A 27,572-nucleotide genomic window follows, 5' to 3' on the forward strand; every position below is an offset into this window, starting at 1 on the left:
TGACCGATCACAAGAAAAATGCAGTCTTTAAGTGAACAGCCAAGTAACCATTATTTATTTTTGGACAATGTCAACTGTGCTCCATCCTCCCCCACTTTTTTATTAAAATATTCATATGCATTTAGAACAAATAAACAAGGCATAGATTTATAACATTATAGCTTCATGTTTTTTAGAAAACACTCATACAAAACAGACTTTAAAAAAACAGAACACTACTGCAACATATACTTTCAAAAATGCAATCGGACACTGGTCCTTCACAGTGAAGCTACAGTACAAAAAAGGCATACCTCAAATCATCAGGATTAAGAGATACATGTCTAGATTACTGAGCCACAAAATTAATGCAATTATTCACAACAGCTAGTACTAGAGAGCTTCCCCCACTAACAAAAAACCAAAACCACTAAGTCTACCTACAATATATATTTATTTCCCACATAAGAAGAGCAAAGACCTTTCTTTTTATAGTTTCCCTCAGTATCTTCGGCTTAGGAGAAAAGCTGCTGATAAACTTCATGACATACAGAATAACAAGGATCCAAATCAGACAGAGGATTTCACATGGAACAGCTCACTAGGTGTACAATTCTGCTTTTGGATCACTTTCTCCACTTGCATTCAAAGTTGAGTTTGGAAAGTCAAAAAAGCATGCAATCTTGCAAAATTAGCCAACTGATTTGTCATCCAAAATAGTTTACAAATTGCCTTTCAACTACTGCATTTGGCTCTTTCTGTTCATATTAATATAGTGAATTGCATGGCACTTTCAGGAATCTGACATTTTACCATTTCCTGCCTCTAAGGAGAACTAATATCTGCCGATCAACTCTAAAGTGGGAAGACTACTGGGACTGTAGTGTATTGCTCCTAAACATTTCATTAATTTGGAAAGACAAGAAAGCCGCATTAATTTTAGTTTCTGGTCAAGCGCTAAGGGAGGTAGAGTAGCTGTACTTAGCTCACAGTTCACAAAAAATAAAAAGTTGTTAGTATGTAAAAAGCAAAATCCTTTTACTCTCATTTCAGTTCTCAGCATCAACCAGTAACACACACCTAGCTGTCAAAGAGCCACATCTATACCTCAACTGAAAATATTTCCAATACAATCAGTGGAGTAAAGACTCATAATTAAAACAGAAAAAAACTATAGCTTTTTAAAAAACATTCTAGATAGGGTTTAGAAGGTTTTCCTGCATTTCCCACCTTTATTACAAACTCCTGTAAAAGGCTAGCCCATAGCCTCTAATCCATGTAAGGTTTTCTCATTTATCTGCAAACATATATTACATCTCCAAAGTAATTGTCACTCATTGATAAAACACATGAGGACACATCTAACCAATAATCAGTATCAGGAAGGCAGCATAGCACAAACTTACAGAGTGAACTATGCTCCACTATGATTATCTACCCAGGCAATAACTGCTTTATTGTATATCTTCCGGTTTTGGACTTCCTACTAATGAACTATGACTTAAGTTTATTTTTTTTTTTTTTAACAGCAGAAGGGATGGCAGCAAGAAAATATACACAAAGAGTCCAAAAGCTTCAGTGCCCATAGAAAGTTCAAAGTTCTCAATAGTCTTGCTGGTGACATCCTTAGGAAGTTCCTCCCCTCCCGTATCATCTGCAGGATGATGTGTGAAGCAGGCAAGGCTGCACCCTTGGAGAGTTTGACTACCACAGGGAGCACCGAACTTGTCACCCAGGTCTCTTTCACTATAATAATGGGGATTTCACATAGCATCTGTGTAAGTTCAGCTTTCATGATGCTATCAGGAAAGAAAGGGAGATAGCGCACCGAAAAAAATAAATTTTAAAAAGCCAAAAAAAACCAAGAAATCAGAAAAACTACAACAAAACTTCACCATATAGTACCTTTCTTTCTCCCAGCTCCTCCAGAGTACAATATGCCTCTGAATCGTATTCTTCACCTCATGGCCCAAGCTTAAAGATGATTTTTGAATACCTGATCACAAATCAATACAATGAGGGGTATATGATCTCCTGAAAACTCTATTAAAGCTTCAATGGACATGAAAAAACTTTTAATCGATGAATTCTGCAATTTTAATAGAATGCTATCTAATTCCCATTGCTCTCAATGATCAGTTACTGGTAACTACCACGGCAATTTTGTGTATATACATGAATTTGGATTATAATTTGGGGATTTTATTTTTTTTTTGGAACAGTAATTCCTTCATATCAGCTGAACTTACAGTCCCATTATAATGCTCTACATCCAAACCCATTTGAAAAGAGAATTAGCACTAACTTGCTGAAAGGAACCTACTGCCAAGAGTATAATGTGGGAGTTTTAAAGACTGTACTAAGAACCTATTTCTTTGAGTAGTGTTCAGATCAATGATTTTAATCTAGAATGCTCTCTGTGGACTTCAGCACAAAACCAAAGTTTTACTCTCTATGCCATGCTGCTGCAATTAATATCAGCAAAAACAGACAAGAGATCCTTGATTTACTGGCAAGTATTTCCTGGAAGAAGTCCAGAGTCTCAGAACTAGGGCTCTTCTGTGTAGCCGGTAATGCCCCATATATCAGTTTGTTAATCAAGTCTGACTTGAATATCAAAGCTCCTGCCAAAAAAAAAAAAAAAAAAAGAAAAGAAAAAAAAAAGCAAAAGATTTAAGGTACAGGCTCCTTTTTCAGAACTGAGGCAAGAGGAAGATTGTTTTGTTTGTTAACAGGATCTGCAGCTGTTCAGTGCAAGGGCCAAGTGTAAGGTCCTGCGCCTGGGTCAGGGCAATCACCAGTATCAGTAGAGGCTGGGGAACCGAGTGGATTGAGAGCAGTCTCCAATTACTAAATTAACTATTTTAACTTGTGTTTTGAATACTATGAAGTAGGGGTATAAAAGAGGAACTGAAAAAGAATCCCACACACAAAACACCAAAAACCTGAGATCAGAGGAGTTACAGAAAAGAGAGGAAAACTGGAAGAAAATAAAAAGTTTACTAAAAAAATAAATTTAAAGACTCGTCCAATACCAATAGTTGAAAATGCCAACACATTATATAATCCAATGACTACTACATCAATCAAATATCTTCACAAAAGAAGAGAAATACATCCTATGGAGACAAACTACGCAAAATCCTCTCGAAATTGTTCCAAGAGCCCATTATCACCTAGTTAGAATGAAAAATAATAAATATTTAAATTGAAATATCCCACTAAAGCAGTACTCAGAACGAATGCTGATTATTACGTAAAACCATAAGTTATGAGACTAAGCCACAGAAAACAGGAAGACAAAATACTAATCCAGCAAAACATAATTAATATAATGAATTATTTAGATATTTAGCACAGAATTATTTCAGAAGATTTAATTAAAAAAATGTTCTAAACCCTGCTGGTAGACTAATGACTTTTTTTACTAGTCTCGTTTACTGGCTGAAAAAGCAAGCATGTTTTGTAGATAACGAGCTAACCAGAACAGCAATCAGAGATGACACCTTTTAGTAGTAATAGTTTGAAAAGACAGATACGTCACATGAAGAAGCAGCAGCAGGACACACGTTCACTTTATACTACATATTAACAAACAGGAATAACAATAACCACTAGTGTGATCAACTATAAATAATTCAAAACTGCAGGGGGCAATAAAAATCTGAATGACATGGATGGACTAGGAGCACAGAGATAAATTGCTACGCAGTTCAGTGCGGATAAATTAATGAAGCTGGAAGCAGTATTAATCAAGTTCATTTCAATTAATGCATTTTGTAAAGTTAATGAAACTTTTCAATAACATCAGTTTGACAAACAGTTTTAAAGGACATAACGGATTGCTGTTACAGACTACTACATTTATGAACCATAAATGAAAGAAAAGATAATTACTATGTTTAATCACATTTAATATACGTCTAGAATATACAAACAACCGCAAGCACAAATAGAAAAATCATACTTTTCAAGTTGCTACAATATAGATGACAAGTGTGATGGGGGGGGGGAAGACACACCTTAAGTTTTCTTTCTAGATTTCCTAACTAGAGATCCACCATAGAATTCTTTTATCACAGTACACAGCAGCAGCACACTTTTGTAATGAGATAACCTAAGATTACACCATTTGTAATTCCAGAAATTACAGAATTAATTTTTGTCCTCAGACTAATCAAAGTTCAGCTATTCCTTACACATTCTGTGAGACTTCACATTATCTACTACCTCTATAGCAAAGGACTGGCTAAGAGACAGCACCCCACTCAGCAGCCTGTGGTATGCTCTGCAAAGGTTTTCCTTTTAGAGTTTTTTTTTTTTTGGTTTTTTTTTTTTTTTTTTTTTACAATCAGTAAATGAAACTGAGCTTTTGAAGGTGAATATAAGATACAGCAATATGAGTAAGTTTAAGATAGGAATGCCTTACCATTTTCATGAGTGCTTTTACAGGGTCTTTATTATTTTTACCAAGGTAGCATACTAAACTTCAGTATGTTATTTTGTTCAACTCTGAATACATGTTGACTAAGCAGAAAGAAAAGTCAACTTAACATGCAGAACAACTTTACATCTTAAGAAATCAGTTGGTTTTGACTTTGAAGAATTTGATATACATGTGCTATGCTGCATAACAGTAGCATTACAGTGTTATGAAGCTTTATTAAGTCAATAGAATACAGTACACCAAGGTTACTGTTGGTTGTTAACATATTTAAATAAGTATGTTCCTGACATTCAATTACATACTCATTAGCTCTATATATATAAGAAAAGCAGAAAAGCAGTTTGATTTGAAAATAAAGAGGGAGTTAAGGAAGCGCTTTAATAGGCTATTCTTTGGATTGATATTACAAAAGCCATCATGTCTGCTGTGCTGAGGTCACAAGCATGAGATAACTTGTTTGTTGTTTCAAGTCAGTCTGATTTTATCAATAGTTTGCTTACAGTGTGTTTGCACAGTAAACAGCTCCCTAAAATGTTCTACAAGACTACTTAAAAACACAAGTCTAACAAATTATTTAATAGAGTTAATCTTAAATTGGAAAGAGGGTAGACATGGCAGTACTGTCCCTCTTAAAAATGTAAACAGTGGCCTGTTGAAGCAAAAAGAAATTTCTTCTCAGAGACACTCTCCGCACACTACTTTGTTAAAATCCCATCCCCTCCCCTCCTCTTAAAGCAACCAATTGTTTGCAAAAGATTGTGGAAGCACAAAGCCCATCTTCATTCAGTAACGCAAGGTCCATTACAAGTTAAGACAAGGCCTGAAATGAAGTAAATCTACATCGAATTGACTGCAAGGCAACCATAAGCACAGGTTGATTGCACAAAACAACTAGTGTAAATTGTTCCCTCTAAATAACCGGCCACGCAGTACCAGGAGTGGGAGGCTCTGTAACACATAGGCCTTACAGTCTACTCGGCAGCTGTTGCTAAACACAGCTGTCCTGCTGCTGTCTTCAGTCCTATCCTGCTTCCTGAATTTGCACCCAGTACACTTCAGTATGATCTGACTGGCAGGGGCCAGTCCTCAAGTCCCTCTCCCATCACAACTGTTACTTACAACAGGCTCCTTCTACCAGACCACCTTTCTCGCCATAACATGGTACAGCTTGTTTAGCAGCTTTCATTCTGTAATTTTAACCTTATGGGATTATCTTCCTATTCTTTGCATTACATTACTACTTGAAAGTATATTCTCTTGAATACCTCTCTCCTGCAGCACAATTCATGTCCCTAGACGTACCATTTCTATAGGAACTGGGCTTTTTTCATAGAGCTAACTACTCTTGACGTTCAATTCACATTAAGCTTCTCAATTTATATTGGAGGTAATAACAGCATAGCAATAGTCAAATAAAAAGTGTCAAATGGAAATAAGGCATATTATTTGCATCTGTTTTATCATGCAAACAAAAAAGCCTGCAGGACAGAGAAGTGTCTTAGGCTTAAGGAAAGATTCAGAACAACTGCAAGGGCAATTATAAGTTACAAGAGTGAGGTTTTGTTCAGCTCTACAAAACGTTAAAAGCAAGTTAATGGCACTTTTGAGCCATGGACATAGGCTCTTTATTCACAAAGAAGAGTTGAGCAACCTAAAAGAATGAATTCTTTTATAAGCTGAGAATTCTGGAGTGTTTTTCTTTTTTTTTTTTTTTCCTTTTCTTCCTTTCCCAGTTCATATTCTCAGATTGTACCTTGCTCTAATAACTATTTGTGTATATAAGCATCTGATGGATCAAACTGTACACAGAAACATTAAAAATGGTTCTGTCATTATGTAATATTTACCAGTGGATTCATATCCCAACTGCATGCTATACCTGGTGTAGTATTTTGCTCAGTATATAATCTGATAGGGTTGATAGAACGTACCTATTTGCACCACTTCACAATATCCAACCTATGGACTAAACCCAAATCCAAAATCTATTAGTGGACTTCAGTAGCCAAAATAATCTTCACTTCCAAATTTATATGCACAATCCATCTTTTTGAGAGTTTTCTTGTGAAAGAACACTCTTTCACAACCTCTAGTTGACATACAAGACTAACATTCCATTTTACACTGTCTTTATGGGATAATGATTATTCAAATTAACTGAAAGGATTTCAAGGTCATACGTATTACTTAGTGTTCTTAGTCTATGTTGGTTTCTCATGTTATGATAATAAGCCTTGAGCTGAAAACCTGTGTGACTCAGTTCCACAGTTTAACTTATTTTATATTGCTTTGAAAGGATTTCTTAATCTCTGTCAACAATATGCAAAACTGTATCAAGAAAACAAAGTCAGCAGAAATAATTTACTTTTGGTACTATTACTTCCAAGCAAAACCAACCCTACTACATGCAGAAACGAACAGAAATATTTGCTAAAATATCTCCAAGACAGCTACTCACCAATTCAATTCATTATGACAAACAAAACCCAACTATCTGTGGATCTAACACAAAACAAAGACCCACACATACCACAATATCACACACACACAAAGAGAATGAGCCAGCTACAACAGAACAGCTACCTGCCCCTTCAGTACTCACTACAAGTCATGGAATCACAAAATCACAGAATGGTCACGGTTGGAAGGAGCCTCTGGAGATCATCTCGTCCAATCACACTGCTAAAGCAGGTTCTCCTAGAGCAGGTTGCACAGAATCACAGCCAGGCAGGATTTTAGTATCTCCAGAGAAGGAGACTACACAGCCTCTCTGGGCAGCCTGTTCCAGTGCTCTGTCACTTTCAAGGTAAAGGAACATTTCCTTATATTCACATAGAACTCCCTGTGTTGCAGTTTGTGCCTGGTGCCCCTTGTCCTGTTGCTGGGAACTACTGAAGAGCCTGGCCCCATCCCCCTTAACACTCGTCCTTCAAATGTTGTACGCATTGATAAGATCCCCTCTCAGTTTTCCCTTCTCCAAGCTGAAGTCCAGCTCTCTCAACCTTTCCTCATAAGAGAGATGCTCCAGTCCCCTAATAGTTTCCCCATAGCCCTCCACTGGACCCTCTCCAGTAGCTTCCCATCTCTTGAACTGGGGAGTCCAGAATTGGACTCCAGATGCAACCACACCAAGGCAGAGTACAGGGGGAAGATAACCTTCCCCAACCTGCTGGCCACACTCCTCCTAATGCTCCCCAGGATCCCATCAGCCTCCTTGGCCACCAGGGCACACTGCTGACTCATGGGCACTTGTCCACCAGAACTCCCAGGTCCTTCTCCACAGAGCCGCCTCCCAGCAGGTCAACCCTTTAGCTTGGAGCCTGTTACCTACTTCTATCTTAGTCCATTTTCAGTATTGCTCTGAAGGAAAAAGAAAAAAAATAAATCCGCAGCGCACACAACAAAAACCCAAACAAACCACCACACACAACCCACAGCAGTTTCCTAGGCTACTACTGTCATTATAAATCAAGAATCCTTTTAAAATTAAGTCTGCATTGTAACATGGAGCTGAACCAAAGATCTCCCCAAAATGCGTACACACATACACATCAGATTCTGATGAACTGCACATACAATCATATGCATATATACATGTTTGTATATGTATATATGCATACACACACTTTCCCTAATATATATAACGTAGCCCAAGCACTACCATCACATATCATCTACTACTAACACCTTCCTGATCTTCAATAGTCTTCATTTCTTTCACTCAGAAAAATCATGTATTATTTATAGATGTTAGGAAATCTACTGGATATATCCAAGACACAAAAGTCAAAATATTTTTTGTACTTAAAATCAAAACTAGACTTAAAATTCTAATTCCCCGAACTTCAAATTCAGTACTGATTAGTTTGCACAGAAGAGAAACTGATTACAGTTTGCACTAAAGAAAAAACAAGCTTCCTATAAACAGACATAGAAAAGACATTTAGTGATACAAGAAAGATTATTGACAGCTTATTGATATTGAAATGTGAAAATATCCAAGAGCAACATATTCAAATTTCACATCCCTATGTATATTACTGTGTGAGATCTAGAAAGTTCAATAGGGAAAAAACCCTAAACCTAGTTTGTTTTAATAACATTGACTAAACTCACCAGTCAGCGTGACTGCACTCTGAATAAGAGTGGAGATTTTCTTTCACACCTTTCCAAAAGTATTTTATTTTAAACCCTAAATTTTATTTACTCGGAAAGGATTCCCATTTAATTAGACAGAAAGTGAAATGGGTAAGTGTAATTTAAACTTTGTCTTCTCTCTGACTTTGTAACCTTATATAAAAAAGACTTCTACAGTTACAACAGTCTTAATCATGAGTTTTCATGTCAGTCACAATCACATAGCTCATAATATCTGTTCAGAACAAAAAGAGAAAAAGTGCTACTTGATTATCATTTTCAAGCTTATACAAAACACACAATTTGTTTTAACACCTCAGTTTATTGACAGTTGCATTTTTTAAGAACATCCTATAACTCAGTGAAGTGTTAAGTCTCCTCTAGTAAGTATTGTTTCCATAGTTCTACTTTGTTAGCATCAATCTCACAGTAAGACACAGCATGGAAAGAAGGGGGGAAAAAAGCCACAACTTGACCTATATTATATTGAAGAAGTCATGACAACTACAGGACAGGAATGTGTCAATTCAAGAACTGCAAACATGCAGTTTCTACTTCCTTCCACAAGTTTCCTGTATCTACCTTCCAGAACAGTCTAACTAAAAGTCATTTTCTTTACCGATTATTTTGATCTATACTCCTACTTCTAAGTGACCAGCCAAGTTCTCCAAATACAGCGTACTATTTCTACTTGCTCCAGATTTTCACTTGGGATACAAAGCCACTTGATTTTGCGACACCGTTTCAAGCACTTGTATTTACTATTCAGCAGTTAAAATCCAGTGCACAAAGAGAACAGTCAAGTTATCTGACAATACATTTGTTTTCACATTAACATGTTGTCAGCACTTACAGATGAGACACAGAACTACTGTATCAGTCTGTGAACATAAAGAATGCTCGCTGGGTAGACAAGCAGTAATACTCCCACGCCTCAGTTTTTCACATTCATATTTCTAAGCGTGAGAATCATTCTTATAATGCATGCTGTCCCATTATCAGGCATTAACACTAAACACAGCTAATTATACTTCGTTGTTTCTCCAGACGTTAGTCCACTAGGAATAAATAATATGAGAAAGAATAGAACAAGAAGCCATCTAACACCCTACATATTAGTAGGATGAATGCAAATTGCATATTATAAGCATGAATACAAGCATTCAAATTTATTCCATCTTCCTTTTGCAAGACCCATTCTAAATGTTGAAAGGATTAGATCAAAACCAAACCATCAGACATAACAATTCATCAAACAAGAAACTTCTATAGTTAAAGAATAATTTAGATGTAATTCATCACTCCTGTAAGAAATACTCACCGAGATCTGTATTGGGGCCAGCAAGTAGCTGTTTAAATTTGTCTAATCGGGATGCTTCTCTTTCAGTTAACGCAGGACTAACTGAGGCATGATAGTCTGCCATTCCACTCACCAAGGGAGGTGTGGAAGTTTGTGGAAGGGACTGTGATCTCTGCATGGAAGAATTTTCACTAGCATTATCTGAAGGGAAAAAGAAGCATAACAGTTAGCCTCAGCTAGTGAGAAGGCTACTAGTAAGTTTTGTAAATTCAAAGTAGAATTATATTTTGAAGAAATGTAAGCTTCCAAGTATAGCACAAGTTTGGACTTCAAATTACTTGGGTTCAGCAGTATTCCACAATTCCTCTTCCAAGCAGTATTCCACAATTAAAATACACTCATTAGAGATCATACTAACAGCAAGGCTAGTTGATTTCTAAAATTTCTGGGCTACTGAAAGCAGTTTGTCTCCCTCAACAGTCTAAAAAAAAAAAAAAAAAAAAAAAGACTGGGAAATCATTGCAATAAACACAGGCCAGATCACATGAGGATAAATATCCGACTCCACATGCATGGTTTTCCCCATTTTTTCAATATACTTTACATAGTAGCATTTTAATAACAATTTTTTCAAAATAGTAGGAATACTATTAATTGCATATATCTTGGTGCAGTTAACTAAAATACATTCAAGAGTGCAACTTCCTTCCAAAACTGAGGATGTATTAAGGCTGAAAACAAAAAGTTAAATTATACTTCCCTACTTCCCTCACCCATGTATTTCTCACACACATGCTCTACGGTTTAGTATGGTATGCAGTATCCCCCTCAAATAAATCAGTATTGATTAATAATATTTTCCTGTGGTATTAAGAAAAGGTTGGGAAGGGGTTAATGTCTTAAAGGGCAAATATTATAGCTCTCCTCAGTTGATTTTTCATTTTTTAACATACCTGATGAACTTGATGTATGACCTTCACTCACTGATTTAACAAGCCGATTATCACCACACGCAATTGAAGTCAGCTCTGCGAATTCTACTTGTTTTTCTTCCTGTAGATGTTCTTCCTCAGATTTATGCTGTTCCTGTAGCTTGCTGTGATTCTGAATTACTTTGTGAGCTGTTTCCATGACCACCTCTGTATTTAAGTTTTCAGCAGCTATTGCTAAGAGTTCATCATCATCATCCCCAAGATCCCAAGCATCACTTGTGTTACTTTCAAATTCTTGGAAGGTGCTGACTTTCTTTAGTTTCACTGGAGTTGTAGGTGGCTTTGAAGCTGGTGGTTTTATCAAGCTGTTCAAAAACAAATAAACAGTATTTAAAGAACTAGTAATGGAGTAAGAAAAAACTATGGATAGGGCAAAAAACCCAAAGTCCATGCTTGACATTATATAGGTAGCAAATATTTATCTCCCTCCAATCCCGTTACGTCCACCCATGACAAAATACAGCTGAATATGTCAAGAACAAGGGCAGGTAAAAACTGATTCTTCTTGGCTTTGAATGGAAGCTGAACAAATCCTTCCTTCCCTTATCTTAAAAATAGAAAACAAACAAACAAAGAAAACCGACCAATAAAGAGACCAACCCCAAAGTCAAATAAAAGGAATACTAATGGAATAGTTTATAAGACAATCAGGACACACTGCACCTCTCTCTTCATGAACTTCTGTAGAAATTTCAGTCCTTTCAATGCAACTGCTGCGTAACAACGCAGGAGCAGTAACCAAGTCATCAGGTCTACTCTTAAGTCATCATAAGCAATCACGTAATACAATCACTGCCATAAACAAATCAAGTTTCACCTCAAAGCTCATCAAATCTATCACTCCTCCCCATTCAGGCACTCCAGTATAGATTTGCTACAGAACTTTGCTCTTCTCATAGGCAGGGTATTTCCTCTAGGTACTAGTTTAAGTGCAGCTTGATGAGCTCCTAACATTCTGTCCCTCTTTCAACAGAGGAAAGAAGTAACCTACCCTAGCTTGGGACTTATTCTCAGTTAGAACAATCACAACTTCCTTTGGATTTCAGCTAAAAAAGGCATAAAGGTGAGTGTGTTCCCAGTTGACTCTCAAAAAAATAAAAGCTTCTGCCATTAACTTAATGGCCCTTTCTGGCCATGTCTGTCTTTCCACCTGTGCTAGTTTACCTTTTTTCTGTTAAGGCAGCCAGAACTGGAAACCAGAAAAAGTTCTCACACAATCTTCATACAATGTCAGTAACGTTTCTGTTATGCATTACAGGGAATATCTTTCTTAACAGATGCTACAATACTAACACTTTTGCCCACCTTACCATCATTGTCTAAAATAGCAAGATCTTTCTCCTCTTCTGTCACAATTTCAAGCAATAAGCTTCTAGGTTTTGTAACTTTCTAGTTTGAGTCTCTAACACTCCACATTTTGAACCAATTCATCCCACTCCTTTTTCTTCAGTCCTTAAGGTCACATATTTCAACTGCTTTCAACTCTGTATCATCTGAAACTTAAATAGCCCATGTTTACTTGTGCCATTTCAAACCAGCCCTTGAAAAAAATCCACTAGAAGTACAGCCTCCTCCCAAGCCAACACTGCTCTATCTAACAGGGTTTTTTTTTCCCTTCCTGCTTTGGACTGTTCACTTCATCAGTTATAAAATTTCCCAAGAATTCTCACATACACCAACATTTTAATTTCAAAGGAGTTGTGAAACCTACCAACAAACCAGAAACAACTTTGTCTTTGACAAAGCTTAAAACAGCCTTTCAAAAAAAAATTCACAAAAAAACAAACAAAAAAACCCACACCAACCAACAAAACAAAAAAACCCAGAAGCTGTCAGAATGCAGCACTTCAGCTAAATACCTCAGCCATAAGGAGATGAAAATAATTCACTTGCATTAGTTATGGGTCATCAGCATAAAATTTATTTTGTTACTAATGATGTTTACCATGTTGTCATTTTCATATACATTGTGTTCTGATATCCAACAATTGTGATCTAAGGCAATAATTTTTTAAATCACTGTAAAATCTATTCTACCTGCTGTCTCCTTATTCACAAGCCCACCTTCACCTCAAAATGATCTACACCACAACCTGACTCTTTTCTCTTTAGATAAGACAAATTCAGTCCATCAATAGAAAGATGCATGCAGGAAAGCTGCTTATACCTGAGTTGTAAGCTTCTTCTGCTAAATTAAGATTAATATTTACCATACAATTTCCAATATATAGGACACTGAAAACAGATGATAACAGTTGGCAAACTCTGTTAAGAACTGAACAGCTGACTTGTTATTCCCAATACAGTAAGCATCAGGAAGTCACAAAAGAGCACTTAGAACAGAGAAGCCAAGATTACAACAAAAATTGGAAAAGGACTGTTAGCAATAAGCTTTATAGACATCAGGGAAGAAAGAGCAGAGAAGGCAGAGGAGATCCAAACCACCTGGCATATTTAAGTATTAGGTTAACTTACGTTCCATGCAATAATGGATCAAAAGGTGGATGCTGAGCTCCATACACATGTTGAATACTAAAGGAAAAGAAAGAGAGTTATCACAAAAGTAATTAAACATTGAGGGTTTTCTGTGTATTAAATAAATAGTCAATAATAAACAGAACTGAAATGTTCCAACAGTTTTCCGTTTCAAAGAATCCCACATAACACCAAAAATAATGTTGAAATTGAAGTGTACACTAAAAAGTAACTTAATAAAAACCACAGATTTGCCAAACAGGAGCTCTTTTTGAGGCCTAAGCTAATTTAGGCTGACTTACTTTTCCAACCAGGAACTAAAACAAGAAAAAAGTTAATTCTGCAATAGGAATCTAGACTGCTTTTAAAGTCTTTTTCTGTTTCATCATTTCTTCATTTACCTCTCGCAAAAAAATAAAAATTCTCAATGAAATGTCTGTAAAGATATGATCTTCTATGTGTCCTTGTCACTCAAATTCCAACCAGCCCCTTAACTATTACTAAAGAACAGGGCTGAAAGAAAAATGCAAAATACGGCATGCTAGAGAAAAAAAGCCATGGGAGTATTAAAATCAAATGTTTTGAAATTAATAATCTTCCAAAGACAGATTTATTCACTATAATCTCTAACACGATGACACAGTATGCTACTGTGTAAATAATAAAACTCTCTACAAACTAAACGTTCCTTCCAGTTTTCAGCTATAAAATTATTTTATAGGTAAAAGACTCCACAGAAGACACATCAAGATTTACATGTGGCTTCATAATAGAAATTATCACAAAACTCTCTGATTGCAAGAGGAACAAACCATACGCAATGTTAACATCTACTTCACCTTAATCTGTACTAAAAATAAAAACCACATAGGAGACAAACGCCCTCCTGATAAATCCAAACCAACCTCAAGACCATGAATACAAATAAATCCATCCTTAGTAAACCTGAGATAGAAGCAAGCCAAAAAGACAGCAGTTACACAAATTTTGAGGCTTAGACTTACACAAGGGTAGTATTAAGAGTAGTGAAATTAGCCCTAGAGATGACCGAGAGTGGTGGTTTATACACTGTATTGATTTTTACATGATTCCATGCCAATCAAAGAGTCAGTATACCTCCAGTCTTTCTACACAACTGCATGCCATACACTCCACTATCAAGTGTGCATGTTCTCCTGGTCTACACTCACAGAAGGGTCAGATGTCACTTTCCGTTTTGGTGTACACACAGAATTTTCTCTTTCCTTCAGACACTCCAGTCAATGACCATAATGGAAATTCACACATAAAGTAACAATGTATAACATACATATAAACAAAAATAACAAAAGTAACCATCAAGTAACAATAATCCTCTCCACAACATAAAAAAACCAAACAAACAAAAGATCAAAAGCACATTCTCCACAGTGCCCTTGTTTTTCCACAAGCCTGCAAGTTAATTAACTGCACCTGTTCATAGACCCTGTGTAACCGAGGAGGGTCAAAAAGTGTTTTAGCCCCAAAAGAGTCAGCAAAGTTACAAAATAAGTAGTCAAGACATACAAAAACAGTTGGACTGAAAGACTTAGATTATGACTAGAGAAGCAAAACCACTACCAGTCAATGCTTACAGGTAACTGAGAATGGAAGAAGTTAAACGGCAAGCAGAATTATTTTGTTGAATTCTGGTAAAATGGTACGGTGTATAGTTACTGTTCTCTGAGAATCAAGAATACGCCTTATTTTCAGAATAAGAACATAATAAACTGAACTACTCTACTGTGATAACAGTTTAGAGATGGGAGCAGAGAATATTGTGAAACAATCATCCGAACATGTGTTCCCTGCCTCATGCAATGGTCAAAAGAGTTAACGTGACTTCGGAGGTCTGTCCTCTGGGAAGTTTTGAATGGGAGAATGTGTTTGTCCTAGCAATGATAGAACAACGGGGTCTGCTGTTCACACTTCAGGAAGAAAGTTGAGAAACTGATGATATTTTGAAATATCAAGCACAAACTGAAATACAGCAACATGCCTATGAAGTGCAGTTTCCTGGGTAGTATTTCAAAATGCCATTACTTGGATCAAGACACAAAGTGTTGTAACTGGTATCGTTGCTAAGAGCTACAAATACATTCTCTCATTCAAAATTTCCCAGAAAATGCATCCCCAAAATCACATTACCTTTTTGACCGTGACATCAGGCGGGCAATGCACGTTCAGATGATTATTAAACCACTTTGACGATACAAGTTACAACCAACGCCTGCTGACACCACCTGCAACCTTCCACCAGATAACGAGGCGCCCAGCACCGCGACGCTCCGGGGCCGCGCTAACGAGAGAGGACGGCGGGAGCGACGGGGTGGCGGCACCAGCCCGCGGCTGCGAGCAGCGCCCGGGCGGACACGCTCCCCGCCGGGGGCGCGGGACCTGCGAGGGTCCGCTGAACGCGGCGGCCGGAGCGCGGTGGTGGGGAGACAGCGGAGCGGGACGGGCCCCGCAGCGGGGCTGGGCCAGGCTGACCCGCGCTCCACGGCCCGGCACCACCGGGCTGTAGGCTCCCCCCGCCGCCCTGCGCTGCCGGTACGACGGGACGGGCCCGCGGCCGCCGCGAGGAGCCTCCGCCCGCGGGCCCCGACCTTCCCGCCGCCCCTCTCACCTGCCCGGCACCTTCGCGCCGCTTCGCTTCCAGAACTGCTTCCTGCCCCCGTCGCTCGCCATGGCGGCCGTCACCTCATCCCCCTTCCCGCGGCGCGGCTCTGTGGCCCCGACCCGCTCCCTCAGGCTTCACTCCCCCCCATCCCCTGCCACAGGAACAGGACTGAGCGCCGCCATCTTGAAACCAGGAAACAACCCCGCTCTTCATTCGCCCCCTAAGGCAGCCTGGAGCTTTCAGCCAACCAGAAGTGAGAGTGCTGCCGGGTGCGCCAGGTTGCTCCAATCGCAGCGAGGGAGGGCTGGGCGGTGGGTGGGGAAGGCGCGGCCCGCCCCGCCCCTCGCCGCCCCGCCCCTCCCGTCACGGAAACGGGGGCGCGTCCGGTCCCGCTCGGCTGGGGGTGGCCGGGCAGCGGGTGGCAGCGGCGGTGGCTTGGCCGGGCCCTGTCGCCGCTGTGTGAACCTGGGCTGAGGCTGCCGGCGGCAGGGTGCCTGCGCCTTCCCTGGCCTTGCGGCGGTGTGTGTGGTACCAGCCTGTAAGGGTACAGAGACCCGCTCCTGGCTCCTCTCTGTGATTAACCGGCGCATTCCTATAAGTCAGGTTTTACTTCATGGTACTCCGAGTATGGTGTTTTCAGGGTTTAATCTTTTTCGATTTAACCATGAGGAGTAATTCAGAGTACTCTTTAGGAAGAAATGCAGAACTTGCCATGTCAATGAAAGGAGACATTAACTGGAGATAAGAGGAAGGATTTCAGTCCAATTAGATCTAACATTATTTTATTTAAAAAAAACATCAGATTTTTTTCCACTGTATTTTTCTCCGACTATTTACAACCTAGTTACCTTTTGATGGAGGAGAGGTGGGCTTTAATATTTTTCTGCTTTAAGGTTCTCCTGAAGATTGGACTCATTCAGTTGTAAACTCTTTGTTTATTTGCTTTGAGATGATACGAGATTGTGAGTCTTTATCTGTAGAATTCTCAGCAGTTCTGGTCCAAGGATATATTACTTCTGCAAATAAAATAGGTGTAGTTTTATGTTACTCTTTGGAGTATGGCTTCTAAGAAAACAGTGCTGACTTCCAGAGGTTTTTGCTGCATCCTAATGCAAGGCTAATTTAATATGTCAAATATTGTTCAGGGAACATTCTGCCATAATGAACTCAAAAACTGGCATGTAGTACAAGACCTGACCTGCAATGCAACATTTGTTCTTTAGCATGTATTTCATGTGTAAGTTACTTATTAAGAACATAAAACAATGAAGCTTTTTGTCTGCCTTGGGATTTACTTCAGCAGTTGCTTTCTAAGAACTCACAAAAATAAAATGTTTCACAGGTCTTGCTAGATCACAGTCTACAAGTGAAAGCTGCATGTCCTAGTAATTTCAGTGCTACTTATAGATGAATACGCTATGGGTAGTATCATCTTCTCAACTTGTAACCTTTGAATAGGATCCCTCTTATGGATTCTGAACCTTTTGTAACACATCCTGACCTTGCGTATCAGCAACTTTAATAGAATACACAAGAAACAATGTAATATTAACTACATCTGTTAGCTAAAGTGAAAACTAAACCTGCGAGGCCATGAGTGGAACTGTGATTGGGCTTAGCTAGATACATCTAAATTAGACCTGTTGCAGTTAGAATACAAAAATGAGGTCCTTTCAGTTGTGACGGTCAAAAAGTGATAAATCCATAAAGATACGTTCTTTCATTAGCATTAATATAGATGTTGAAAATGTATTTATGTTCTTTTTATTTGTTCATTGTTGATATTTGTCAAAGGGAAATGTAATTAGATTCGGCCTAGATAGCCTAAGCCATCTGTCATCCTTCTAACAGTTGACCTGAATTCTGAAGTAAGGCCATTTAGCTTTTGTGTCAGTCTGGTGCAGTCGTGTGGAACTGCTGGTTCCTTTCAGAAGTGGAAGTTTTACTGAGTTGCATAATAAAGTCAGTACAAAGTTGATTGTATTTAGTTTTCATTATATTCAGTATATGTTACATTGTGCTTAGGTTTCTAGTTTGATGCCAAATTTTATACTGGAAACAAATAACTGTTGCATTGATTTGTCCCAGTGAAAAGGTCTGGCCTGCAAATGGGCCTACAATTCTGTCAAGAAGAACTGGAAGTACACAGTCACAAAATTTCTGTCTGCTACTGTGGAAGGCTGCTGCCAGTTTAGACCCTTGGACTGAAGCTGTCCGGAGCTGGTCTCGGTCCTCTCTGTAGCTGACTTTCAAGAAGGCAAGGACACTATTTTCATTCCCTTTCCATTCACTTTCATATTTCTTCCTTATTCAGCGCTTTATTTTATCCCTGATGCAGACCTGTGTTGTCAAGTTCTGGAGATGCAAGACATTTGGAAGGAGGAACTTTTCAAGCCACCATCAGGTAATTTAGGTACATTTTTTTATGCCCATCACTTAAGATGATTTGACCACAAGAGTGTGTCCTTGAAAAGGACTTCTAAAACAGTATGAACAGAGTGTCATAAGAAGGTAAATTCACAACTATACAGTACTTGGAAGGTGAAGGTGGTCTGAACATGTATTTTAGCAGTGTTCCTGCTGAACTTCTTAGGCTACAGAAATGTAACATGAGCAGCTGAGTGCATATACAGATTCCGTGTCAAGCTCTTTATTGTGTTTGAGAATGAGATCTGCCAGTGTTCAAGTGCTGTCATTCAAAGAGTTTAACAACACTGCAGTCACCACTGGGACTTGCCTACTGCAGCTGATTAGCATAGTCTTCAAACACTCCCAAGAATCTAAATAAGCACTTGGGAAATTGGTTAGTGTTGAGTTGTTCTTAGCTGTAGTTGCACTGCTTCAAACATCCAAACTAGTTATTTTGAAGTCCGTGCAGCAATATTAACTAAGCTAAGCCCTACTGGGATTGCAGTATGAACTTGCAGTAATATTTGTTACTACTTGCATGGGAATTTTTGTTATTTCAGAGTAACAAGAAATATTAAAAGGCCTACTGCAGTACTTGTTTTGTTTCATGCAAAGTTTTATGCAAGAATTTATAGTTATGAAGAGGTCTGTTCCCAGCATGTGAAAGTAATGTATTGGGCTAACACAGCAGTCTGTGGGCTGTGGGCTTCTTTTTTTCTCTCTCTCTCTTTTTTTTTTTTTTTTCTCTTTTTCCCTCTTTTTCCCCGCTTTACCCCCCCCCCCCCCCCCCCTTTTCTCTCTTTCTCTTCCCCCCTCTTTCTCTCCCTTGCTCTCTTTTTCTCTTTGCTTTTATTTTTCTTGGACATTTTTCAAAATTGAGTCTCTGCATATAGATGGTAGGTGTTATTGAGAATGCCTAAGACATTTTTATATGTTCCAAATTGTAGAAATGTAGATGTGTTCTTGGCTGATCAGAATTACAAGTGTTGTAGCTTGCACTAGCAACGTTTTGAACAAAGTAGACACAGTGATAGCTGGTGAGCTATATATATATATGCAGGTGTTTCAGTAGACATTCAGTTATACCAATTTGTTTTTCAGCTTGTCTGTTGTAGAGAGCCTCTGCTAATATAGCTGTGCTGGTATGGTGACACAGGTAAGCTTTTCTGTGGAGGTGCAGTGTATTTTGGGAAAAGAAGCTTTTCTGATGATGCATGGCAAAGTATAGATTGATGCTAAACATAATTAAGCTGACAACAGCACTCCTCTGGTAACTTAGCTACACTCACACCAGGGAGATTTGCTGTGATAAAGTTCTGTAAGCTAGGAAGGGTGTTTTTTCATGCTTATCCTTACATTGCTGTGTCAGCAACACGCTGTAATATAGATGCAGCTGCAAGGTGTGGTTTAAACTGACTTATTCTGCAAGCTAACAAGACTATGCTTATATGCATTTTTTTGTTTGCTTTAATCAATGAGGAAAAAGACTATAAAATGAATTCAAATGAGCCACTTCCATGCTGAAGGATTAGTTTCTGCACATGTTTTTACGGCTTTAACAAACCAGTGGAAGTGCTTCTGAATGTAGTACGCAGGGCTTTCTGTGGTGGCTGGTCATGGTTTCTGTTTGCTCCATGCACAGGCCTTTCTACCGAGCTGTTGTATCCATCTGCTTTCTTGTAAATATCATGGAAGAAGCAGTTCTTTAAAACAAAATTGAGCAAAGGGAGTGAAGTTGCCAACCAAACTAACCCAAAACCAGGGTTCTGCACAATAAGGAAAGGGTAGCAGAAACAGAGAGCACCACTTATACTATGGAAGACAATAATCCTAGAGGGTGCAGTACTTGGTGACAAAAAGATACGAGGCAAGGTAAGATAAATGGGAGAAGTAGACATGTAGAACCATGGAAGAAGGAGCAAAGGGATGTTAAAGAAGAAGGACAGCCAACAGCTAGACTGACAGAGGTTAGACATGGTCCAGCAAATCACATAGTCACAACAGCTCTTTCAGTGCAGTATAATTTTCCTCCAGAAAACTGGAGAAGAAAGAAGGGGTAAAGAATCAACATGAGAGAGTAATGGCTTGGAGGAGTCATCATTGCAGACAAGCAGTCATCATAGCATTTTGTAACTTCTTCTCTGTAAGTGGCCTTCCCTATTGCACATGAATTGAACAAGATTTTGAGAACAAGAGTGGGCTTGCCAAAATACACTTATTCTGGTAGTGCACATGTAAGGAATTGTGCAAACTCACACTCTGTGTTCACTAAGACTGAAAGAAGGCTGTGAAACAGAATAAACAAGTATGTGCTGTTTCTGGGTAAATGTCTTTGTCTCTTGTTTCTCCTTCTAGAAGAGTGATCGATCTGGGTAGTTCTCAAAAGCTCATTCACTAAAATATTAGTAACAGTGCTGATGTTAACATGTCATGCTTTTTTATGTGCAGGTTTTAGTATTATTTTTGTCTGTGTCACAGCATAAACTGATAATCTGACACCGTCTGTTGGGCATAGCCTGGAACAGCATGCTGTGTCCAAGGAGTGCTTGCTCACTGGCAATCCAGTGGATGAAACTGCTTTTTTCTGTAATTTTCTGCAATATGCAGTTGAGGCTTAAATGACTCGGAGGAGGAAGATTGCTTTGTAAATGGAAGCCTTGGGTAGAAGACAGGGAGGCTGGCAAAAGTAACAGGTCCTCTTTCCAACATACTTGAAATTCCACCTTATTGTGCCTCCAGTACGTACAGTGAAGGTTTAAACATAGCACTGCAGCATGACAGAACTCCAAACATACAGAAATAAATCAATGCGTATTTGGCTCTGAGCCATGATAGTTCTTTTCTGTTCATTTCTGATAGAAGTTTCTTTTCCTTAAATTAAACAATACACATCAGTTTCTAAACTTCACATTTAACTTGCTATCAGAACAAGGTGAAAAGCAAAATCATTGGAGCACTAGTTGATTTTTCCTGAAACTAAAAGAATTTGAGTTATTGGGAGAACTTTAGAGGTGCCAGAACACCTGCTTCGTACTGTGGCTTGATGAGAAAGTAGGCAATACCATTTCTCTAAAGTCAGTAGGAGTAGGCAATTCCTTGAAACAGACACAGAACCAATTTTTTTTTTTCCCCAAAGTCATAACAAATAGCAAAACTGTTTGCTATTGCTTTAGTCTAAAAACTGGACATGAAATAGGGCAGCATGTAAAAGGCAGGTATCTGGAGCTTTTATTTTGAATCTACAAATTGTCTTCTTTTTTTTTTTTTTTTTTTTTTTTTAAAGTATCACCTGTAATTAACTGAAGAACAAAAGCAGATTGGGCTTGTAATATGAGAGTGAGTAGGGCTCTCAGGTCCCTTAGGTTTCCTTTTGGAACAGCCATACTGATCTTGCTGAGTGGCCTCACTTCTTTTCTTTTAAAAGTTTGTATTATTGAATTATTTTTTGATAAAGTACCTGAAACAAAGTGCCTCTTAACTCCAAGATGGAATTCAACAGCAGATTTAGGTACTTAGTTCAGCTTCTCAGTTTTTATCATTTTGGTTCTAGTGGACAGTTTCATCTTAAATCTCTGGAAATGCACCAGGCATGGAGAGAAGTATTTCTCAGCATTATTTACGTTTTGGTTATCCACTGCTGCTGTGACTGCTGATGCTGACCTGTGGTGTTCATCAACCTCTGATGAATTTGTATGTAGAACTTTGAGCTGCCTTCAGTGTTGGAAACCTCCAGACCTATAAAAGTCTGTAAAAGACATGTTCCCTTCAGTTCATTCCCTGGCCAGTCTGTGTTTCCTCTCCTGTTTGATCCATTGCTCTCAGAAGATGTATTCAGCACAGAGACATTGCATGTGGCATGCCACTAGCATCAGTCACGTGCTTGACTCCTTCCATTTTATGGTCAAAAAAAGCTATGTAGAAGTGAGTCTTTATGTCCTGCGTACATAAGAAGGAGACACTATACTACACAGGAATTTTGATTAATTATCTTCAGCAGATATTTTCAGGTGTTATAACACATCAAGTTGTGTGTTAATAGGCATCTACAGTTTATCCTGAGAACATACATTTCTTCTCTGACAGTATTTATGACTGACTGCTACAGGGTTTGATTGGGTTTTGGGTTGGTTTGTTTTTTTTGTTCTAGTCTTGTCTTTGACCATCAGGCTCTGTCATGAGCACTTATTGAAATTCCTTTTGTGGTTTACCCTTGGATCTCTATATCTAATTTGAGTCTACCACTGACTTCTCTTTTCATGCCTCAAAGCTACCGTTAGAGCCTTTTTCATGTCAGTTGTGTGTGTACAAGGGATTAAGTTTTGTAGGTGTTTCTTGAGGATAGCAAAGCCTTTACCATGCTATTCAACCTCATTTCTCTCTCAATTAATTTCTCTTTGATCCAAATGTATATTAGAAGGCAATTAAGTTTCACTGTTCACTTTTTAATCTATTTCTGATTTTCTCTGCATAGCAGTTGAAATGTACACTTAAACCAAAAACAGCCTTCTTCCCTTCTTTTTTACTGTTCCATGTATTTTCAGTATTGAAATCCTATTAATAAAATTTCTGTAGAAAAGGATTAGTGGTAGAGTGAGTTCAGGTACTGTAAGGTGAATGAAAAATACAGGATAGAATATAAACTCACAGTTGGCATTGCAGTGTGTTGCATAGATAGCATTTTCAAAAATATCTGCAGTATAATACATTACAGTTATTCAAATAAAGTGAGTTGTACCAGCTCACATTTTCTTAAAGAGGCATGGAATTTGCTACTTTAGAGGCATGTCTGTATCAGGTCTCATTAACTGTTTTTTATTAGTTGAATCTTTATTGCTGGTTTTGTGGTTTGTGTGTGGTCATCTGAATGAGAGCAAATGTAAACATGAGTGAGGAGTATAATGAAGATATTGTAGTTGGAGGATCCTTCCAGCATGACCTTCAGTAGAAAAGAGTTACTGAGTGCTTCTGTGGTAATGCTGTTGGCTGAGCCACCCATTTACTAGTGACAGCATTGAGAAGGCTTACAGTTTAGCAACAGAGGGGCTGAGAGCTTGGTGAAAGAGAAATCAGCAAAATTATATTGCAAAGAAAATGAGAATAACTCCACAGATACTTGGGTGAAAAGATATGATAAGGATGATAAAGTATTTTATACATTTGCTTTAAAGCATTGCTGCTCCTTATCCAAGAGATATACTCCTAGTGAATTGGATTTACTAAGTACTCATTAGCTGAAGATAAATGTTTTCCCAAATTTAAGAATATTGGTGGAATTGGAAAAAATAAAAACCTGCATAGTTTTGTTCTTTTTAGACCTTGTAACTTTTGAGAAAGGGATAGAAATAGTGCAAGTTTTCAGCTAAGGCAAAAAAGAAAACTCAGACTAAAAAGTGACAACGAAGTATTTTGCTATTCTTATCACTTTCTTGTATAACACAGCATATAGCATCATGTTGTAAAGTAATAAAAGAAAGAACAGCTTAGCTTCTAAACCTTGAAATGAAAATTTGCAATTTCACTTGAATGGTCTTGACAGTTGTTTCAGGACTGGCAATCTTAGAGCAAGAAATGAACTAAGAATACTGACGTAAAACCACCAGAGAGTCCCTGAGTTTTGAAGAGAAAATGATAAGGCAATCACAGGCAGCTCCTCAGAAGTTAAAGCCATTTTAAATAGAAAGAGCTCAAAGGATTAATCTCTTCTACTGAAATCCTGAAGTATATTGGTAATAATTCTAGTATGCATGGTCATTAAAATAAGATTTCACAAGTAGCCAGAGGAAATAAATACGTTATGCATCATTTTTCAAAAATCTCTCTAACTCTGAAAATCAGCCATGGGCTGCAGAACAGGAACAATATTGAAATACTAATGAAGCTTGAAAACTTCTGTGTTTTCTCCTTTTTAGCTTTGTTTTGTGAGAGAAAAGATTTGCTCAAGGAGATAGTATCTTATACTGGAGTAACTAATGTACCGAAGGAAGAACAATAGGTTTCTACCAGACAAATCTTCCTCTGTTTTTTTACACAGCCTTAAAAAAAAAAGTGGAGAATTTCTTTGATACTGATAAATAAGGTTTTATAAGTACTGCATGACAAAAACTTCAAATTTATAGTTCACATCATATTGTATTCTTGTTCCCACATTAATAGTACTGTAATTATTAATATTACTAATACCAAGCTGATCCCATACCATCTTTGTTGTCTATGATTTATATTAATTCATATGTGGCACCCTTCTGTTTGTACCAGTTCTCAGATAATGCTAGCCAACATTCTTACCAGTGCTCTGAAAATTCAAGTGCTGTGTATTTGAAGGTGGCAAAAATTAAGAGTTGCAACTAATGATAGTGGCAATCTACTAAAACGTAGCAGAGTCATAATATGATTTAATGGTTGGAAATTAATACTAGAAGAAGATAAGGGAAAATACTTTCTAAAGAGTGAAGATAAGCAATTGCCTCATTGGGTATGGGATGTAGGAGCTTCTCCAAAGTTGATTTCTTTAAATTAAGGTAGGATGTCTTGCTGAAAAATGTTCTGTACTTCAGCTACAATTCATTGGGCTTGATTGAGGTTTTTACTGTGTGAAAAATCTTTGTGCAGAAAAATCAGACGAGATGATCACAACAGTCCCTTGGGCTGTGCAACCTATGAATTACTCTCAAAGCTATTCCCTTTTGAATTTCTTCTTATTACTCATCTCTTTTTTGGCTTGTGTTAAAATCTCTACAACAGAGAAACAGTTACATTAAACTGTTTTAGACGTGGCATATGTGTATATGTATATATATGAATGCACATTAGATACAGACGCTTAATATTATAAAGAAATAAAACTGTAATGTGATATTGTTCCTACATCACCAAGGGTAGTGGGCTTTTCTTCTTTGTCACAAGAGGAATTTTAATGGAACAAATTTATTTACATTGCTGTGTCTAAAAATGAACTTTCCTGTGTTTGTGCAGGTGAAAAAAGGGGGCCACGTCTGCACGGTCTTTAGTCCAGCTGAGATCCTAACTACTGTCTGGAAATGTGCTCTGTCTGTCTTCACTGAGAAGTCAGGAGATCTGGCTCCTTCTGTAACATGGCTCATGAGAGGGGCTCTGTATCGAGGCCTTTTCCTTAGGAAAAAGTAACACAAGCAATTTCTTCATAGCTCGTTAAATAATTAGCCAGTTGAAGTGTGAACATAGAAGTGCAGTGAAGGAATAAATCACAACAGCAGCAGCTATATCAGTTTTTTATAGTATTCCAATTTTCTGTCTGTTACACACTGCACAACAGAAGAAAATGTCCATTTTATTTCAGTGCTAATAGTTGGCAGTATCCTCAAACCAAGTAAAATTAATGAGAAAATTATTATGGAAGAGAAATAGCAGTCAGTTTTCATCTAGTGCTTAGAAATTATAGATCTAGGATTAAACTGCCTGTGGTAGGCTTTGTGTTTGGCCGTGATGTTTTTCATAGCACCCTTGTTGTTCAGTAACCTTTCGGTATCTAACTTAGCTTAGGAAATCTGTTGTGTTTTATAAGCCATGTTGAAGCTTATGTGCTTTTGTTTTCACGCATCTCAAAATGTGAAAGAAGCATTTATATTAACAAGTCCTTGTTTGCATTCAGTTTCTCCTTTCTTGAAAGCAAAGGACTATTCATCAGTACTCTGCATCTCATTGCTCTTTTCAGTGTGCTCAAGTGTGTCTGGAGAGGGGCTGAGGTGCCCTTGGCTCCACTGGAAACATCATGTCATCATCTCAACGAGATATTGTAATGCCAGAAAAGGATCAATACTTTGATAAGGAGCTGCTGGCTCAAAACCACATTGTTATTTGAAAAAGGTCCACTTGGAACACTCTCCAAAGCATTTCCCATGGTATGAAGCTCTAGGGAATTGATTTGTCTCTCTGCCTAGGAAATTGTGTTGATTCATCTGCAAATATGTGCCTGCCAACCTCAGATAACAAGAAAAATTGTACCTTCTGCCCACGTTAGGCTTCAGCCTTTCAGCCATTTCAACAGTATACTGTCTTTGTGAAGGAAGTAGTTCACCTTCCAACATTCAGTGGGGAAGGGAGGAAAAGGTTTCAGCCTTTTTCCTGCTGCTGGCACCGGATGAGCCTGGCCTTTAGTCCGTATGCCCGCACAGCCCCAGGAGCACTGCATTGCATGGGGTGCAAGGTCGGGCAGGCCCACAGGAGCTTGACTGGGAGAGGGTGCTGTGCTGCAGTCCATCCACCTGCCCCTATAGCCAGCTTCCCTGCCAGGCTGCAGTGCCAGCTGCTGTCAACCACGTCCACCTCAGGATCTCCAGCTGAGACAAACTAGGGCAGCTGCATGCCTCTGGGTCAACGTGTTGTGAAAGGCAGGACAGCTAGAGCCAGAGGGCTCTCTATTGAAACAAGCTCAGTTCTCTGCCAAGAAACAAGTCTCAAAAGAGATCAGAGTTGTTCAGGGTGCTAAAACAACATCACTTTGTGTCATATCACTGGTATACAATGATCAAGAATTATGCAACTGGTGAGTGAAATGGACTGAAAAACTTTTGGTTTCTGTATCTTCTTCATGAAATCAGCGTTGGCTTTAGCAGAAATGCTGCATGGAAGTCCTGTAGCTCCGCATGAATAGTCAGTCATCTGAGGGAAAAACACTACCTCGTTAGATATTACAGCTTCATTTAACCCTCCTGTTGGCTCAGGTCCTAAGTAACTCAATTTGAGGATTTAGATGCCCAAAGACATGGAATTATTTTGTGAAGGTTTTTTTTCTCTTCTTTTTTTCGTTGTAGCGGGAAGTAATGACTCCAATAACCTTAAGAAATATGAAAGAGGAAAAAGGGAGAACTCAGCATATTCTCATTTTATATAGATGTACATATTGCTTTTTATGTTAATTGTTTATACTGTGGTTGATAAAAGCTCAGTGCAGCTTTAAATGAATTTGAATTGTTTTAATAGGGAGAAATTGCTCATTGGTGTTATCATAGTAAACAGATATTTACCTGGACAGAAGGCAAGCTTTACAGTGTCAAATCACTTCTATCATACTTGTTCGTGTCTAATTTGCCAAAAATGCTCCCTGGTTCTTCCTTGTGTTCTGTGGTGCTGAAAATCTTGAAGTATTCATGTCTATTCTAGCTCAATTTAACTGTTACATATCACTATTGAAACACTGATTAAAACATTGGGATTGTA

The 27,572-nt window shown here is 38.3% G+C and overlaps 1 protein-coding gene and 1 long non-coding RNA gene across 5 annotated transcripts in view; one reads left to right on the top strand and one right to left on the bottom strand.

Moving 5' to 3' along the window:
• Positions 1-16,165, bottom strand: part of TBC1D22A (TBC1 domain family member 22A) — a 180,871-nt gene extending 164,706 nt beyond the window's left edge. For both annotated transcript variants that reach the window (XM_080394100.1, XM_080394101.1), the window contains exons 1-4: positions 15,975-16,165; positions 13,331-13,387; positions 10,817-11,160; positions 9,885-10,064 (exon numbers count right to left, since the gene is read on the bottom strand). In XM_080394100.1, the coding sequence (XP_080250226.1) occupies positions 9,885-10,064; positions 10,817-11,160; positions 13,331-13,387; positions 15,975-16,036 (643 nt within the window). In that variant the 5' untranslated portion in view covers positions 16,037-16,165. The remainder of the gene's footprint in view (positions 1-9,884; positions 10,065-10,816; positions 11,161-13,330; positions 13,388-15,974) is intronic.
• A 155-nt stretch (positions 16,166-16,320) lies between these two features.
• Positions 16,321-27,313, top strand: LOC308066625. Of its 3 annotated transcripts, XR_013929230.1 has the most exons (4): positions 16,321-18,225; positions 18,307-18,372; positions 19,479-19,533; positions 25,350-27,313. It is a non-coding gene; the product is annotated as an uncharacterized lncRNA (long non-coding RNA). The 3 variants fall into 3 exon arrangements; XR_013929229.1 differs by having other exon boundaries at positions 19,479-27,313; XR_013929231.1 differs by having other exon boundaries at positions 16,603-18,225; positions 18,307-27,313.
• Positions 27,314-27,572: the final 259 nt, after the last annotated feature.

Source organism: Falco punctatus (genome assembly GCF_963210335.1).
Source record: "Falco punctatus genome assembly, chromosome: 6".
NCBI lineage: Eukaryota > Metazoa > Chordata > Aves > Falconiformes > Falconidae > Falco > Falco punctatus.